We start from the raw sequence: 19,635 nt of genomic DNA on the forward strand, positions 1-19,635 counted from the left end.
AAAATGTATAAATAAGAAAGGGTTTAGAATCTATAGGAAGACTTAAACATGTGAATGGTTGTTGTTAAAATTTCCGATTACGAGGTAAAAGTAATCCTGTGAGCCAACTGTACAGGCTTTAGACTGCTTTAATTGCTCAGCTCATACATTTAAAAAACAAAAAACAAAACCCTGAATCCGAATGATGTCAAATTGAGGGGATATGCTTAATACGGTCATTTCAGAATCCCAGCTCTTACTGTTCAGTACAGCAACTCTGCTCCACTATCCTGCTGTTTAGACCTTCTGTTTGTTAGAAGCAGCCAATTAGAAGAAAGCTGGTTTAAGAGAGGGTGGCTTAAAAATGCTTGTTTTTGTCAATGAATGAAGAGCCTCACCCATTTAAGATAGATAAGGATTATTTTATGAATCATGTAAAGCTAGCTAAGTAGATCCACTTTAGAGATTAATAATAATAATGTATACTTTATTGAGCCTCATGGGGAAATTCCTCTCTGCATTTAACCCATTCACTCAGTAAAGCAAGGGGAGCAGTGTGTAGGGACAGTACCTTGCTCAGGGGTACCTCAGGGTAGCCGTTCAGTGGATTCAAACCCCCAACCTTCCGATCATGGGGCCACCACTCTACCTACTGAACTATCCCTTCCCTTTATTTATTAGTTAGTACCCACAGAAGTGTAACTAAAGGGTCTCATGTTTTTTTTCCTCAAGGAATAGCTTTGAATTCAGTAAAGGTGCACACTGTTGTGTTTCAGTTTATGTTTATATCAAATAAATGTAGAGTTGAATTTGAAATTGTGATAGATTTCTATACAATCTGCTGTATTTAATTTTAGTACAGTGAGTAAATTACTCACAGTGCAGGCTGGGAAAAGCAGTTCTGAATATAATTCTGTTTTGTTTTGTATGGCAGTGTGAATTAGATTAAGATACAGAAATCCAGAGTTTAGTTGTTTTTTCCCCCAGCTCATGTATTTGTAGATTTAGAGTATCGTGCATAACTGTTGAGCCACCCCTCATTTCTTTATGCCTTCCTTAAAAGAATTACAAAGAAGTCTAACTCCTTTAAAGTGCTCTTGAGCAATAAGCCTCCAGGCTTTCTGTCAGTCTTTAAAAGTTTTTCTTTGGACACTAGCCGCTTTTCAGTTGAGTCTTTGTATCTGACCAATTTTACAGGAATGTTTTTTTTGTTTTGTTTTGTTTTGTTTGCTAAGCTACTTAACATTGACCCATGAATTCCAGCATATAAAGGCACCAACCAAGGGATAGATCAAAGCTGTTTCTATGCACAATAGACAACAGACAAAACAGCATTTTTGCTGCAACAAGGTGATTCCCAAAGAGCTATTAGCCTAAAACTAGAGGCATGGAGGACAAAAGAAGAAAGGGCAGGTTCAACAATCACGTACATCTGTTCACAGAAGAGTTGTACAAACTGTTTGTGCCATTTATGTTTGCACCTTTCGATAAATTGCTGCACCTACTTTGCATTTTCCTGGAATATAGAAGAAACGAGGGGTGGTTCGAGACTTTTGCACATTACTGTGCAAACTGTGGCACCGTTGCCCATTTTGGAGGACGTTTTCATTGCATAACAACTATGGAACACTAGATGGCACTCTTATTTCATTGTCAGTAACAGGTCTGTGAAACTCTGAGGAAGCTGTGGATTACAAAGAAAGCCCTGCAAAAAAACAGATACAAAAAGAACAGATTTATTGAACTTGAAAATAGCATTAAATTCCACTTAAACATTCATTATAAGTAAATACCTACAACATTACACTGAAATTATCACCAATCACATATAAAACCATGGATGCAGAGGATCAGTTCGAACACAAAAAGCAGCTCAAGAGCTAAAAAAAAAAAAAAAAAAAGAAAAAAAAAAAAAAAAGAAGTAGTATTAAATAGGAATCCTCAAAACGAACACAGAACAAAGGCCATGCACAAAAGAATTATCAGTTGTTAGTCGTTAGAAATGCTGGTTCATCGAGACGTTGATGCTTTAGCTTCTGCTTTTTCCTGCTGACATTTGCTTACATGTGAAGTTCAACCACATGAGACATGACACAAGTGATTGACGAGCCCTGTTATTTTACCAATTAAAGAGAAAAGGAAACACTAAATACAAAAACCAGTAAGATCCCTCCAGGCGTTGGAAGCAGAAATAAAAGCACCACTTGGCACAGAGCCTGGGGGAGTGTCCCGTCTCTCTGGCACATAAGTATGGGCTTTCTGCTACCGGTGAGAAAGCAAAAACAGTCAGGCTTTTTTTTTGTTTTTTCTTTTTCTAAACTGTCTCGTACAACAGAGAGTCAGCGGGAGAGGGAGGAGATAATGCTCAACCTGTTTTGTTTTCATTTTTCATGTTAATCTGAAGCCGGGACGTGAGGCGGGGATTCTCTATGTGAACATAAAGAAACTTGGAGTAGTCAGCAAGACGTCATCAACGTCACTTCAAGTGTAGGCACTCGTGGCTCTTCAACAGTGCACAGCGACCGCAGTCAGGAGGAGAGGGGGGGAAAAAAATTGATTTTTTTTTCCAAAACAATTGCACCAGAATAATGTTTCTCCCAAACCAGGTTAACCTCTGCCTCCCATCAGCACACCTGGCTTGCATGTACATAAGAAGAGTGTTTCAGCTCAATATCACAAACAGATACGTTAGGAACGATGGTACATAACCCTACTGTTTACATAAAAAATAAAAATAAAATAAAAAACTAACGCGGAATGATGTGGGAAGTCTTTGGTGCTCAGTGTGACAGAAAACTGATGAGATCCAAAGAACTGTTGGCATCACTTCCAACCCCAACTGAGGGTGTTAACGACATAAAAGAGGAGTGTAGCACAGGAACCCACAAACAAACAAACAAAACGAACAACAACACACATCTTGAGTGTACTGTATGGCTATACACGAATCCTTCATTATGCGAGGCCACGCCGGCCTACTTGCTCTCTATTTCTTACAAGCTCAGCCTCCCATCGCCTTCCTCAACAACCCCTTTAAAAACTTGTGCCCTGAGATGGACCAGTCAGCCATTCTTCTACACGTGTCGATCAGTCTATCCTGGCTATTATTAACATAACTCAGTACGCTATCATAAGAAGATGCTGAAATTCAAAGATTTCTATGTACCTTATGAATGTTTCCTATTTAGAAAAGAAAAAAAAAAGTCACAGCATAGATGCAGTTTTCGCCTGAATATTCTGGGAACTATTTTCATCTAAACTGCACAGTAATTAGGGTCTCTCCTTGCTTGCATTGAAGGTATCAGTAAATTAGTGCTCTGCAGATGGAAATGACTAATTGAACCCTTTTTTTTTTGGAAAAATCATAAAAAGTTGAGGAACATGTTTGAGAAAAGGTGAGAAGATGGCTGGGAGACAGAAAGTGCTGATAAATGAGGAGTCCCAGCTCAGCTGCCTGCAGACTCACGCTGTCACCACAGCCTGCTGCGCTTCCCCTAAAGGTGCTCAGGCTGGACAAGAGTCGAAGACGAGCTTGTCGTTTTGTTGTTGGAGGATTGTTGGTGAGAATGAGATGTGAGCGGGAATCCATAGAGGTTTATTGGAGATCTGCTTCGGCCGACCAGACCAGCCGGTGCAGGTCTGCTTTCTTGTGTTGTGTTTGGTCATAATCCAAGAAGGCAGACAACACAGTTCCAGTTCCAGTAGTGACAACTTTTTTAAATTTACTGCATGATGAATCCAGGCTGTGGGGCCATCCGGGGTGGGGCCCTCTGAGGCAAAGCAGGGGGGTACTGAGAGAGGTAGCTGTTGGGGTAGCCAGAGGGGATGTTGGGGAAGGGTTGCCCTGTTCGGGGAGGAATGGGTGGGTATTGAGATGCTGGGTACGAGAAGGGAGGCTGTGGCTCAGCGGTAGGAGGTGGACTTAGAATTGGTGCTGGCTGGGATGGAGGTGGCGGTGGCTTCCTTCTGGGCTGAGCGAGGGGGGAAGAGGAGCTGCTGCCAGCCTCGCTGAGGAGAGAAGCAGCTCCGGAGATTTCCTGAGAGCGGGAGGGAGGGACTGACAGCTGGGGCAGCCGCTGGCCCTTCATCACCATCTCCTGCAGCTTCTCGATTTTAACCCGTCTCAGGTGGGCCAGCTTCCTCTTGTTCTGGTAGGCATCGATAAACGAATCCAGAGTCATCTCCCCATCTAGTAAAGAATCAGCCATGTTCTGTGGACAGAAGGGATTTGGAGCAGAGTTAGAGAGAGAATAAACAAGGTTAATCCAAAAAAATAAATAAATAAAAATGCTGAAAAAAGTTTCCACTGAAATTACGCTGTCAGTGTGAATGGCTGCAATAAGAAAAGGGGTCTGAAAAATATTTTTTAATGCACAAAATATTTGCACAAATTTTAGGGCTCTGGTGGGTCGAAGTTTCTAAAAGCAGAACGGGTCTTCCTTCTTCCCGACTGTCACAAAGTGCATGCTGATAAGGGATCCTCTATTCCTGATACTGTGGGGTCTCTACCTGGCTACAAAAAGTGTCTTGAGATAATGGCTTTTTGTGAACTGCTGCTACATGACTAAAACTGAATTGATAAGACAGAGAGTGTCGACATGAGTCACACTGATAGGAATAGCATCGCGGGAGAATCACTCACTGTTGACGAATGTAACATTTAAAATGATTCATCTAATGGTGGGTTCTCTGCTCACTCACTTCCATTTGGTAAAATATCACAAAAAGTGACAATTTTCCCACATAAACTGAGCGAACTAATTCAAATATCACTTCAACACTACACTACTAAACTATATTAACACTACTCATCAATGGCAGCAGCCTGTTATCTATGTAGGTGAGAGACTGCATGCTTATATAAGAATTCTGATATTTATCCGACACATACAGAAGCACGAGTCTCATCTTTTCCACATCCATCTATCACATTTACAGTATATATTTTATACTGACAACAGTCAGTGTACAGTTATTGACAGAAGAATCGAAGATGGAGATAAATCATCAGTCAGTGGGTTTGAAATAATGTAGCTCTGTGTTTGATGCTAGAAGACGCAAACCTTTTAGAAACACCAAGTAAAACAACGTCTGCTACACTTAGAGAACTGAGTATAAACACTGGCAACCATACCAGTTTACGAGTAGCTTGTATTCTAATGTTTTTATCATACCAGAAAAACAGCCGACGCACCTCCTTGTTTCCAAATAAACTGGGACACTTTAAAAATGCTGTCAGGACCTGATGCCATACAGTGATATACTTTACTCTGTCAACATTTGTGAAATGTGATGCTGCCATCCAAGTATCATTATTTTTAACAATACTTGCAACCAAAGAACTACACGTGCGTGCTCTTGGGAGCATAAAGGGTAAAAGACTTGCACAGCAGCTGATTTTAAGCAGCCAGTCAGTGCAGAGACTAGCAAAAGAAATGTCACATTCTAATATTAAAAAGGGAGTTTTTCCTTCCCACTTTCACCAAAGTGCTTGCTCATAGGGGGTCATATGATTGTTGGGCTTTTCTCTGTATCTATGAAGCGCCTTGAGGCGACATTTGTTGTGATTTGGCGCTATATAAATAAAATTGAATTGAATTGAATTGAATTAATATGATCTGTGATCACACGCTCTTAAAAAAGTCAGAAGTTCAGCTGCACAAATCTGAGATTTAACTCCTGCATAATTAGGCCATGACTGTTCATACCAAAAATCACTATCACGACCATGATTACCACAAATGTTTTTGTAGAGGAAGTTTTGTTTTAGGCTGCCCAGATTTACAGTTATTCAAGCTGTAAAACCGATTGCATAACCCTGACAAATTTATACTTAAGTAATTTGATTGATTTGGAGAATATGGCAAATGAATCCAGTGTGGGAAGTGCCTGGAATGTAGGAGGAAGTTTGTACTGACAAAGAATAGCTCAGAGTAGCTCATTAGAAACAAGCTCATGTTTGGGAACTTCACCACTGTTATTAAAATGTCAACTGAGAACAACTCATAGCGAGCTACCGCAGAATGCGATTTACGCCACACTGTATTGTTCAGTCTAGATTTTACTGTTCCTTTGTGAGTTTAGATTTCTTATTGTATGCATTAGCTGTAGCACTCCTGTTTTGTTTTGTATTTTTGTGACATGTTAAGGCCTATTTAGGATTGTGTGGTACTGGTTCATGTTAGGAGTTTCGGTAAAGTTCAAAAATAAATGAGAAAACCACATGTTGGAATATTTTTAATGATAAGCACAGTTCTTACATGTTGTGTATAATCTGATGAAGAACACCTTAAAACACTGACGGGACAGGTAGCTGTCACCTCTATGTCAGTTATTCTGCTGCCCACATACTCTCCAACAGGGATCTTAGATATGAACAATGAAGCCTCTGTAGGGGAACACACCATCAACTAGAGCAGCAGGTATAAGAATTACTGAGCGAGGAAACATGAAGTCTTCCGTGGTGACAGCTGAAGAATGCTTACCTCTGTTTCCTCTTCTATTTTGGCTCCTTCTGCCTGAAGCAGGGCCAGCAGAATATCCAGAGAAGTGTTTCCTGACTTGTGGTCTGTTGAAGAGGAAGACAGAGGAACGACACAAAGATTACTGTGCTGGGCCTGAACTGGGAGGAGGTGCAGTCGCTGTTGGCAGCAGTCAGTCAGAGTTAACCGTGCTTGTTGTATAACCGGAATTGTTTTCCACAATGTAAGAAAGCAAATACAGGTAGCAAGTCAAACCCATAATTCTCTCATCTCTTGTGAGCTCTCTGATGTAAGTGAGGTAGTAGAGCTGATCACAATCCTTCAGGCATTTGAGTCACGGGATGATTACGTAGTGTTTACACACTGCTCAAAGGAACACAAATGTATTCTCAAACTAAGGAGCTGATAAAAAGACATCGCTTTAAACATGAATGTTCTGGCATTAAAAGGTTTCAATGAGCCTGTTACACAAAGCTGAGGCGGGACGTGTGAATGCTGCCAGTCAGTGTCCGGGGACTGCCACAAACCATCAGAGCACGTCTGTTTGCGGTGAACTTGCAAAGCTCAACTGAGTCAACTGAAACTGCCCTGGTGTCTCCAAGGAGGATCACAGTTTTGTTTGTGTTTCTATGCAGGGATGAAAGTCTACACCAGCTGGAGCTGGGACTGCATCCTGACGGTGAGACCAAGAACACCAAACTACTCTCCATCTACACACAGTCCAGTCTAACCTGATGAGCTCTTCTGGACAAATAAATCAAGATTTTGAGCTGATATAGAGCAACACTGGTAAGCATCCATGCTAGAAAGCTACCTGTAGCTCAAAAGTGCAAACATTAACATGCTGCCCCATGACAGCTGGAACAGACTCCATCTACTGGTCTAAGGAAGCTTGATTTCAAGAGAAAAATACAGTACAGTTTGGCTCATTGGTGGTCTATACTGAACAGCAGGTGTTCTTTGTTGCGATTGGTTACATTCTGACTGTATCTAAGGCAGAGATAGACTAGCTGTAGAGCTTCAAAAACGCTGCCATCGCTTGAAAAGTCCAAGACATTTTAAAGACAATCCGAGTGTCCCTTCATTAATATATTACATTACATATATTATTACATATATTATCATTATTATTATTATAACAACAAGCTTAGGGTTGCCCAAAAGGAATTGCTAAAGCACCTAATCCTACCCCCTCATCTCAGTCTGGTCCCACTTTCCCTGGCAGCACCACTCTAAGATTTCCCAGCTGTCTGAACGTGTGCTTCCTCCCACATGAGACTAAGCACGCCAAGTTGTGTTCCAAGGCCACAGTCAAAGTCTCATGCAGCTTTTCTGGTGTATTAGTTCCGAATGTTGGGTGTTTTATTAAGGGAAACAGGAAACGAAGGAAGTTAGTGGTAACCTTTTTAATCAGTATGGGCGAACGCTGGGATAAAGAAGCTTCATTAAACGAATCCAAAGGTTGTGTGGAAAACATGACAGATAGTGAAGGCTTTTTCAGACACACCTTGTTAATAGTCTTGATAATTACACAGTGGGTGATTGTAGTTGTACCTGAACTACTGTCTAACCCTTTTAAACACTAACGCTGAAATGTACCAACACATGTTGTCCTTGTTGTGATCAGATCACATTTAACACACTAGCTGAGGACTTGAATACTAGCACAATGAGAATTAGCTTGACAGAGAAGAGCAACATGACTGTTTTAGTTAATGATCAACTTTAGATAAAAGCTGCAGCCTGGCCGCTTGTTATCTCATCAAGAAATAACACAATCTGTAAACAACTTTAACCCTTTCAGTACAAAAACCTTAAATAATGGACAGTATTTAATACTCGTCTTTACCACACGTGATGCTAAAGTGTGACAAGGTCATAAAACAGCCTTCTACGCTGAGTTTAAGTTTATGCTGTTAAGACTAAGACAAAAACATTCTTAGTGTATGTATCTTGTTTCAGATATTTCTTTCCACCCATGTTCAACAATTATTATAAGTTAAATCACTTGTCGCTAAACAGGTCAAGGTTAACCGTTATAGCCTATATTGCTTTCTCTTTATGCAGGATGTGAGAAAGAAACTGAGCGCTCACCTTCTTTGCACTTTTTTATGATCATCATCTACATCATATGTGCCAAATGCTGGAGACGTTTGATTCCACCATTAAGTTGCTGATAGAAGATCACTTCTTATTCTTTTAGGCCACTACAATGATAATGGACAATAGTAGAAACAGACTTACAAAATTCATCATTTCCACTGACTTTGTGAAGAACAGACCATCTCTACCTTTATTACCTACGGCAAAATTTCAGGAAATATAAGACAATGTAAAACTTTATTTTTCTTGAATTTAATTTCAGCCTTTCCCCGTGTTTGGAGGTCAGATTTTCCTGGAAATTCAAAATGCTGCCCTTAGATTCCAAAAAACAAAAAACTCCCTGGCCGGGGCTTCATGCTTGACACAAAGCCTTTTTCCGGGGTGAACTCCCATCTCTTATTGTTTCCACCTCGCTCCCATAACAAGGCAGATTCTCAGGCAGATCAGCGGCACTCTTTCGCACAAAGCTCCAATTCTCTGACTCAGTGGAGAATTGGGTGAACACAACACCAGTCTGGGCCTAGAGATCATGGGACGGCCATTTAGTAAATGAATCCACATCAACTTCTGCTGTGAATATGTGAAAAGGGGGAGTTGTTGTTGGTTGGTTGGCCGGCCGGCCCGGCCTGCCTGCCTGCCTCTCTCTCTCTCTCTCATCCTTCCAACTTCCACACTCCCTCCCACCCACTGTGGCTGTTTTATAGCAGCTTGCCTGGCAGCACAATGCTTCACTGAGGGCTGGCGTCCTCAAAGGCAGTGGATAGTGGTGATAGAAAAGAGGGGGAGTGCCTACTGGACAGTAAAGGGTAAAACAGAGGCCATATAATTTCTGGAGAAAAAGACAGGAAATGAGGGAGAGCTGGTGTTTGACAATATGCAAACGAGCGCACAACAAGCTACTGTACGTCTAATCTCCCATCTGGGTCAAATGACTGTTTCTCTCAGCTCTGAGCATCGCTGTCGTCCCCCCCCCCCCCCCCCCCCAGCTACTCTCCAGTAAATCCACAACTAGGACAACTACTACATGGCAGGTGGGGGTGGGGGGCACTGGGTAACCTACATCTGACAAAAGCCACTTCATGCTGGCAAACAAAATCACAAAGTCACAAAAACACACTGGATTGGTATAATATCAGTCCAAGCACCAAGAAGAGAGCTTGAAATATTTGACACCGATAACACGGTAACAAGAAAAAAGATTCTTGAGAACGAAAACGTATTTAGCGGAACTTCATTTTCACAACACACTGAGAAATCTCCCGTTGACTGTAACAACCTTTGAAAGCTGTGAGAGCCTGTCTTTCCAGCAGAGACGGAGCCAAAGTCAAACTTTTATCAGTGCACAAGAGGAATAAATGACTCGCATTCTATTCTGAGTGAGCTGCTTAGCAACCGTTGCGTCACCAAGGTCACAAAAATCGTCACGCCGTCTTCTTCACAGACTGAAGTGCTGTGAAGGTATGCCGGTGAGGGACGCTACAAGCCTGTAACACCTGAGCTGCAGTTACATGTTGAACAGCACTTCTGGGAACAAGGCTGCTGAGGCCTTCTATAGTAAATGTGACAACTGGTCAAACAGGTCTCTTGAGTGTGTGTTCATGTACACAAACAGAAGAAACAATGAGGAACAAAGGCTATGTACCACATCACCTTCCTAGCAACAGGAAACTGCTATCACCTTTAGTTTCTTAGTGTTTCCTCACCAGGTATGACCATACTGTGTGTTCTGCAGCACACCCATAACGATATGTTGATTACATCAAACAGGTAGTGTAAAAACTATAACAGAAACTGTTTTTTGACTGGATCACATAGATAGATCTACATAGATAGAATCACGTCAGGACACTGAAATAATAATAAACCCTAAAATAATCCTAAACAGGTCTTAAAAAAATACCCCAGACATTTTCATAGTCAACAGTGACTATGAAATGACAGTTGTGTTGTGACTGGTTACCTTTAAGTGTCACGTAAATAGGAAGACTGATTTAAAATGAAAAAAAAAAAAAAAAAAAACCCACACAAAAAAAACCCCTACAAATAAACAAAACAAAGCAGAAACTTGGAGAGAACTTTGGCACTTACACAGGTAAAAACAAAGATTAACTAAGCATTTCCACCACTAGATCAGTAAGTAACCAAACCCAACTCCTCATTCGCCAATTAGGGTTTTAAAAAAGAAAAGTGATCCATTCCTCGCCTCCGTCATCAAAGCTTGAGAAGGGTGATGGGGACGTTGATCACTGGCACTATGACCACTTCAATTTTTTTTAACTCAAATGTTAAAAAATGTGAAGGAAATAAAAATAACTGATTCCACTACTAATCAATGAATAGAACAAAAGATATTAAAAAGATTAAATAAGGTCCCCTGTTTATCATTTGCAGTCTGAGACAGAGTAGCTCAGGCATGACTTCCTTCTGTTTCTAAATGCAAACAGAAAAGTTCACTCTGTTCAGAAATGATGTGAAGGCCTTGTGCACAGATATTTAAATGTAATTACTGTTAGGATGTTAATATGTGAGAGTAAACTCGTTTTCCCCACAGTGTACTATAATAATGCAAGAAGGAGTTTAAAAAGCACAGCTGCGATTAGCAACACACCCTGTGTGTGTGCCTTTTCCGTTTCAGGCTGTTCCCTTGAGCATTTCTGCAAGTATCACTTCTCAGTGACTTCACAGATAACGGTGTTCAAATTTCCTATGGACGTTAAAAATTCAAGACAAACCGTTCAATAAAAAATGTCTCTAAAACTCTCTCCACACTGCTGCTGCCGTACCTAAGGTGGATTTGCGGAGTTGATAGGATTCAAAGCCCTCCTGCAGACAGCTGTAGCGCTTGATGAGCTGCTCTTTCTTGTGCTCCAGTCTGGGCTGCAGGGCAAGGTTTTGCTCTGCCAGGGTTCGGTTGTTGCCCAGTGTCCTCTCCTTGTTCTGCTGGACTTCTTGGATCTACAAAACAAGAAATAAGTGTTATTAATATCTGTCTTGAGAAAATGTCCTTTTTCAACACTGAACACAGATATAACCATCAATAATTAAAATGTTTTGTTAGAGGAATCTCCTACAAACATCTGCACATGTTTAGAAAAACAAATTCTGGCCACAAAAACCCAAACTTCATCTGCCTTGATCGACACCAAATATTCAGTATTTTTAAACGGCTTTAACCAAGCAGCAACATGCATGAAAAACAATCTATATAAACAAAAAAGAAAGTCCTGAAAGGCCTTGCTCAAAGCCATAATTTGTCAAATTTAAACTCTTTAAAGTTTCGAGTAGAGCAGCAGACAACAAAAACAATATAAAGAGAGGAAGCACGAACCTTCCTAACTGGTACACTTTATTAGCAAACAATGAGCCTGACGTGAGGACACGATTTTGATTTGTCATGGCAGGAAACCTGCAGGTCAAATCATGTTCTGGGCTCCATTCCATTCAGGTGTGTAAACACCTGTTTCCTGATGACTCACTTGCATTACATTAAGCACTGACTACGGAACTGTGCAAAAGTCTCGAGGCAGCCTCATTTCTTTATATTTTGCTTGGAAAATGGGGAACGAGTGCAGCGATTTATTGATACGTGCCAGCTTGCATTGAAATACAGTATGTAAGACAGAAACAGAGTTTGTACAATTCCAATATAATAGAAATTCTCCTCATTTCTAGTCTTCAGAAATAATTCCCTGGGCTCCTTGGTGGATATTCCAAAGGCATTAGTTGAACGTTGGCTGGCTGTTTTTCCATTTGGGGCTTTTTTCGATTCAGGTATGTTTTTACTGCAGTAGAAAAAAGAGAAACCAGAGCAGCAATTTATTGCTGAAGACTGGTAGTGTTCTATTGTGTGGACTTCTATCCAGGTGTGCTTTTACTGCATTGTTGTGTTTGTACATGTTCCCAGACACTTTTCAGATTCTTTTACACAGTGACTCGAATTCTTAGATTTTTCTGTGCTAATAATGCTATTAGTTTTGAGAAGATCCCAACACCACTGGCTGAATTAAAGCCAAAAAAATTTATTTGGATTTACAATTAAGAGTAGTTTCTTAAGAGCTACCCTTCCACTGAGACCATTTCTAATGAGACTTCAGGGCAGAGTAGATGGATCAGTTGAAGAGCAGATGCATCTCTCAGGGCTTACCTCCCCATTTCTGGCAATACTGTTCACCTATTTTTTATTAATAGCTATTTAGGAATTAAATTCAATTTTATTTATAAAGCGCCAAATCACAACAACAGTCGCCTCAAGGCACTTTATGTTGTAAGGCATACATACAGAGAAAAATCCAACAATCATATGACGCCCTATGAGCAAGCACTTTGGTGACAGTGGGAAAGAAGAACTCCCTTTTAACAGGAAGAAACCTCCAGCAGAACGAGGCACAGAATCACCTTGCTGGGAAAGAATTACTATTTTATGCCTGTTAAAATGTGTTATATTTAGCATTTTTCAAAGATTAAGCTAAAGAAATGGGAATAAATTATACCATATTTTTCAGACTATAAGGTGCACTTAAAATCCTTCAATTTTCTAAAAAATTGACAGTGCGCTCATAATCCACCTTATGGTCTGAAAAATACAGTATGTGTTTTTGTGGGAGGCTGCTTGTAATGAAGTGCATGAAGATTACATTTAAAATGTGTTCTTTGCCAAGTTATCCGTTGTGTGCAGACGAGTTAAAATGTTTTGGTGTGTGATAAGTAGCTCAACAAAATGTTTTTCTGAAAATGCTCAAGGACTGGACTGAAAATGAGTGCAAAAGCAGTCCAAAGAAAAATACCCTGCAAGCAAAACATAAAGAAACAAGAGGTGGCTCAGACCTTTGCACAGTCCTGTACACCTACAATCAAACCAGTTGTTTTTTAATAATAGTGCAAAATTTTACAAAATGACAAGAAGATAATTTAGATAGGAAAGAAACGATTGTAATTCTAAATCCAAGATATGAAGGATTTTCTTTTAGTGCACACACTTGACAATTTTATCAGAATATACTGTCATATCAATGCTAATACAATTAACAACAGTTTTGTTTTCAAATATCATGCCAAAAATGTTTAGTCTATAAAATAAAATAAAAAATAGCAGAAAAAAAAAATACCACCTGTAACAATTCTGAAGAATCTTAAGTGACATCTTCAAATATGTTTGGCTGCAAGACCAAAGGCTTTTTCTTCTGTACAAATGTAACAAAGAACAGCTAGGACTTTTATATGAGCGGCAATTTGCAAAGGTTTTGTTTTATTAGTGTCTTACATAAATGTTCCCACACATAGGTGCACATTTTGTTTTTTTACATTGTTGCTCAACAGATCGTCGTAATTCTGAAAACACTTGATACAAGAAATCTTAAAGAAATTATTAACTCATGAACTGTTGCAAACAGTCGACAAAAGAGACAAAAATTAGGCTTTTAAATGACTGAAAGTGTAACAGTGTTGCCAACTACCCTAGAATAAGACACAAGCAAGTCAAAATGCTTTTTGCTCTCTATTCTGCTCAGTGTGGGAAAGTAGAACAGAATAATTGAAAATTATACTGCAGAATATATTTATTACCCACTTTTAACCACTTGTTAACCTCAACATGCACAGTGTGCAGGAAGCAATGACTATATAAGCTTCTCTACCTGGAAAAAGCCATGAATGAGCTCATATGACTGTTGGTAATACTCAAAAAAAAAACATCTACTACTTGTGCGGTCTTAGCTAGAGGACCAAACACTGCTGTCAGTGTGTATCTATCTATCTATCTATCTATCGAGAGAGAGAGAGAGAGATATGATGATACAATGTCATCATTTTTTTTCACTGTGGAAAACTCCATCCACGACTGTTTTTAAATGACGAGTTGTTGAATAATTGGTGAAGTATTACGTCAACACAAATAGGAACTGAAACAATGGAGACAAATGGGATAAACAACATGTTACAGTTGGAACAGCGAAGCGGGGGATTAAAGAAGAAAAAAAATCTCTTGTTCCTTCTCTGATGACTCATTTCACACATCCAACATGTTCTATGTGCAAACTCAACTAGGACTGGGCGAGAACGCAGGAAAACTCTAAAAATACTCCACAGCACAGGCCAGGCTTATGGAATAGTTTCTAAAAGTAGTCAGTGGCTGGACTGAATGAGGGGACGCAACATTTTATGCAGTAAAAGCAGCTAAACAAGTCTACTATAACTACACTTTGCACCGTCATATCTCCATGTGACTGGTCTTCCTACTGGAAGATCTGATTTGCTCATTCATTACGGCCCCACTAGCGATGCAGAGCTTTAAATAGCATCTATAACTGCAGGCTTGTTCTGTCAGAGCAAAACCATATTATTGTTTACTTGCGGAAATGCTCTACATCGCTGCCCTCCCTCCTGAAATAATGACAACGAATGTAGGTCAAGCGCTTGCCTGGATGGACCACAGACCTGAACTTTGGAGAGATGCTGAAACAACCACAACTGAATTCAGGTCACTGTAACACAGCACTCACAAAAACATGAAAAAAAAAAAAACTAGAATCACATCTTGCATCGGTTATGGAAGTGAGAAATAAAATCATGAACTCTGAAACTGCAGATTGGCTGCAGAGTTCTCAAGTGGAAAGGTGAAAACTTCAGGCTCTTTCAAACCATGGATCAGAAGAATTCCACTTAGAGAAAAGGAACAATTGTGTACAACGTAGAAATGACACTGTAGGGCAAATGCAGTCCAGTACAGTTCTGCATGGACTCTTGAAACAAAATCACACTGTCTGAACGTTTAGACACAGCAAAACTGACTTGGTATAAAAGTCTAAAGACTCAACTGTTCAGTTATTTCTAGTAATCAGGATTCTTAGGTTGCTGGCACAAAAAAGGGAATTGTATGGTCGATAACAAGTACTGTAGATCCAAAACCAGTGTGGAAGATGCATCCTGCATCTAAGATGCTATTCCAACGACTCAGTCCTTTTTTGTTGTTTTGAGATAAAGTGAAAGGTTTTATTGAAGGAGATTCTCATCAAAGATATGTAGCAAACTAGCAAATCTAGTGTTGGGACACTAGATTTGTCCCAACACTAGATTTGCAATGTCAGGTGCATGCTATTGACCATGCACCTGACATTGCATGGTCAATATCAGGTGCTACAAGTCAAAGCAGTAGTACCAAAGTCTCAATTCTCTCGTTACTGTTACTGAGCTAACAAGCTATCCCAAAGCTAGCTAACCTAGCACTGTTTTCCTAGCTCTTCAACAACATGATCAAAAGGATGAGCCCCAGCTTTCCTTTGTCATCATTACAAAAAAATAAGAATGATTATGTACACTCCCCAACTAAACAAACCTTGAGCAAGACACTTTCCTGTTTACTGAAGGTCTCAAAATAATAAAAAACCATCTTTATCTTAGCTGGCTTCAAAATGGACAGTAAAATAAGCATTTAAAAAACCCATCAGGAAATATTTTATAGAAGTGCTTAATTCTTAACCCTTAGATACAGTTTGGCTTAAATTTGACTACATATGGTGCACAACAGGAGAAGTAGAGGTCAGACAGAGGGTCGGGGGGGACCTTGACACATAGGCACAGTCCACCTGCAATGTAACCAATTAATCTCAAAATAAACAAACTAGAATCTTTTTACTGTGAACTAACAGAGTAAAGGTGAGGTTGGGAGGAACATAAGGTTATACAAGCACCTGAGCTGCCATTTTAGTGAGCCTGGGAAAACTGCACGTCCCACACACGCGAAGTTTCCTGCCACTGCTTTGGAATGCAAAGACTAGTTTATAATAAGCTGTGTTCTAATTGTTGAATAACATTTGTAAATACGGATGGCATGGGTTTTTCATGTTTTAGGTAAAACAACACGTGATGTAGTGTGAGATGTTTTTCTCCATAAAAATGAACATAGAAAAACCTTAAAAATATATTCTCTGTCTGCACACTGAAAACAATAATTAAGGAGTAATTGTCCATTTATTATTGTCAGATGGGCTTTTTATACATTCTTAAGAGAGCTTTGGCTCTTTGGTCAGCATTTCTTTTAAATGTGCTTATAAATAAAATGCCTTGACTTGTAATGGAGAGAATACCTTGCATTGTATGGTTAATTACTTTAGAATAGCCTTGTATCGCACCAATTTCTGATATTCCAGGTTTGACGGACGCTCGTGCTACATAAGTTAGCTGCTAGGTCTTCACTGACACCATGACATGTTACGGGCATCAAAACTTGAAGATTTTTGATTACACCTCCAAATAACAGACTACAACCTTCACCAGCACAATTCCTGGATTAGTGAAGGTCTTAAAAGATAAGCCACATTAATCTTAATTCAAAACAGACAGCATAATGGAAAGCTGGCTATTCGCCAACACCATCAACAGGATTGATATTGGTATAATTTGTGTCATTAAGAAAGCAAGTCAATGTCTGATTACACCCACAACCACACAGACCTTGAAGTGATACTTCCTGGTTTACACAATGGACAGCATAATAGAAAGTCTAAATATGCTGAAACATCAGTGAGAATTATAAAAAAAAAACTGGGTAATCAACATCCTAGCAGCCTAGTGAAGCGTATCTGCAATTCTTAGTCATTCAAAAACAGGATGCACTGAAACTAAACAAATTCACAAAAGGGCTATTTGCATTATTCAAATGCCAACACAGCCAGTGTGTTTTTTACAGAACAAGAAGATTGTTGCTTACAGAAAAGCGTACAGTGCCTCTCAGCACTCTCATGTTTCATTCAGTGCCTTATGACACCTACTGCCTTTGTTCTTATCCACTGTACTGTGAGCAAAAAACTTCCCAGACAGTTTCAAGTGTGGTTCAGACATGTTTTTAAGTGTCCCATTCTCTTAAATATCTCCTGCAATCTTATGACTAACACAAGTCAACAGCTGCAGTGTCATTCCTGTTCCTCCCTCTCTGTAACCTATGGGATTTGGGAAAACGAAACCATAGAGACAATCAGACAGGGTGTGGATGAAAAACAGGAGCGACAACACAAAAGACCAACTCACAGCTCAGCATTCATCCAAATGCCAAAGGCCTGTAGTCTTACGTCTTGTAGTCGAGCTGAAACTGTCATTATGTTGATATACAGAAGCTTGTGCTCGAGTTTCTCAGCTCTGTGAATAGAGGCTTTTCATCACCTCTCAGGCAGAGAGTCACTATTGCGCAAAAAAACTAAGCTAAAATTAGACAACACCTCAGCGTCATGACAACAGACAAGAAATTCCCAAGTCCTGACAATGTGCATTTAATGTTTGTGATAAACAGTCAGGTCCAAGCTGTTGGGTGAAAAGCAGAGGTGTGAAGTGTTTTCTCTGGATTTAGCACTTGGTAGGGAAAACGTTCCAGCAGCACGGCTGTGGTGGGCAGGGGTACAGTTAATCTACTTATGTAATACACTGTATTGGCTACTCAGGAGTATTCACACTGAGTACAATTAAAATTATATTCAGTGCCAAAATTAAACTTATATTCACAATAATTAATAAATAATTATGATCTTGTAATAAAATGTATATGGATAAGAAGGGTGACCAATTTGACTTTAACTATTTTAAGTATATTTAATGCTAAATTTGTTTGCATTACTTAAGGATTACGTAGGATTGTGGCTTTTACATAAGAAACCATAAATTATGTTACCTAGACTTGCTTTCTACGCTTTTTAAAATTTTAATCTGATTATCCATCCTTCCTGGAGAGGGAGTGGTGGTGGGGGAGTCTTGTTTTGGGGTCATTTTTCCCCCAATGCTCCCCTATTGAAATATCCTGGAAACGCCCCTGGTGGCGGGGCTGATTCAGCAGGAGAACATAGGGGAAGATTAAAACCCTCAGTGGAAGAGACGGTTTTAGAAAGAGAAGCAGCAGACGCAAGGGAAATAGTCAAAAGGGCAAATCCTGTATAAAATGCTAATCTTTTAGCCTTTCGTCTTAATATGCCAAATATCTGTCTGCGCTTTAACCATTCTGGGCAGCATGGCTGTAATCGTTGTGCGTATGGGGGGGAAAGTGGGGCTTATCAGAAAGACAGACTTATGACACCGTGAAAAGAAACTGCTGAGTCCTTGTGCTGCTGGAGCAGAGCCAGGCAGTCAATATATGAGCCAAAATGTAACTATTAAGTCGTACTCTTGTATGTGATTACTACAAAAGATTGACAGGCTTTGTTATCTGGGAAACGAAAGGTTTGTGGAGAAGCTATGTCGAAACCTTGGAACTCCGTAGCGTTAAAACTTAAGACAATGCTCCGGCCCGTTGTTAACCCTGTTTTGGGCTACGAGATGTGTAAGTTCGCTTGACAACACACGTTCAACATTAAATCCTGACCGCGACCAGAAACAGCCATTTCCAGTAACTGAACCCAGCGAGTGTTGGAAAAGCACAACAAAGGCTTGAGGGGAAAAACAGACACAGTGGCCGAGAAAGGGGAGTCAGTAGCTAACACTGGACTACAAAAGATTTACATACCTCGTCCATCTCCTGTACCATTTTTGTGAGCTTCTCGTCGTCCTCAAGAATTTCGTTGAGCTGAACCAACGTGTACCCGCTCAACTTGTTGGAAAAACTAGACATTTTAGCTGCTGTTGTGTGTTTCTCCTCCGCTGTGGTCCCTCTCTTCTCGCCTCAAATTGTGACAGCTGACTGAGCTTCCCTTACAGGAAGTAGAGAGAATACAGGCCTAGTGCCGCCTTCAGGTGCTGTCAGAAATATTGCTTTCGATAGGAAAATGAACCAATAGTGTGCGATCCAACGAGGCAGGAATCTCAAACTCATTCCGAGTTTATAGGCCACAAACCAAAATTACATTTCTTTATGATTTTAGCAACATACAGAGGTTATAGACTGCACGTAAAAGATGGGTACGTAATAGTTTAGATTTGATTTGTGTGGCCTGAATTGACGAAATTAAATGTAAGGTATTAAGCTAGGAATCTTCCTTATTAAAATGTACCCGAAAACTGCATGGTGCAATGCAGACAGTTAAAGCTAAGACTGATAAAATACTAGAGTTTCATCGACTTTTAGAGACAACCCTCATATGGCCATTACAGGAACAGC

General features: G+C 40.0%; 1 protein-coding gene across 1 annotated transcript; it reads right to left on the reverse strand.

Annotated features, from left to right (window-relative positions):
* Positions 1 to 162: 162 nt before the first annotated feature.
* vps37ba (VPS37B subunit of ESCRT-I a) lies at positions 163 to 19,258 on the reverse strand. The gene is made up of 4 exons (XM_085181120.1): positions 19,045 to 19,258; positions 11,348 to 11,519; positions 6,465 to 6,547; positions 163 to 4,190 (listed from the first exon to the last, which is right to left on the reverse strand). Exons 1-4 carry the CDS (start codon positions 19,147 to 19,149, stop codon positions 3,702 to 3,704), a joined length of 849 nt encoding a protein of 282 aa, XP_085037246.1. The 5' UTR covers positions 19,150 to 19,258; the 3' UTR covers positions 163 to 3,701.
* Between the last annotated feature and the right edge of the window lie 377 nt (positions 19,259 to 19,635).

This window comes from Neolamprologus multifasciatus, chromosome 12, assembly GCF_963576455.1.
Source record: "Neolamprologus multifasciatus chromosome 12, fNeoMul1.2, whole genome shotgun sequence".
Classification (NCBI taxonomy): Eukaryota; Metazoa; Chordata; class Actinopteri; order Cichliformes; family Cichlidae; genus Neolamprologus; species Neolamprologus multifasciatus.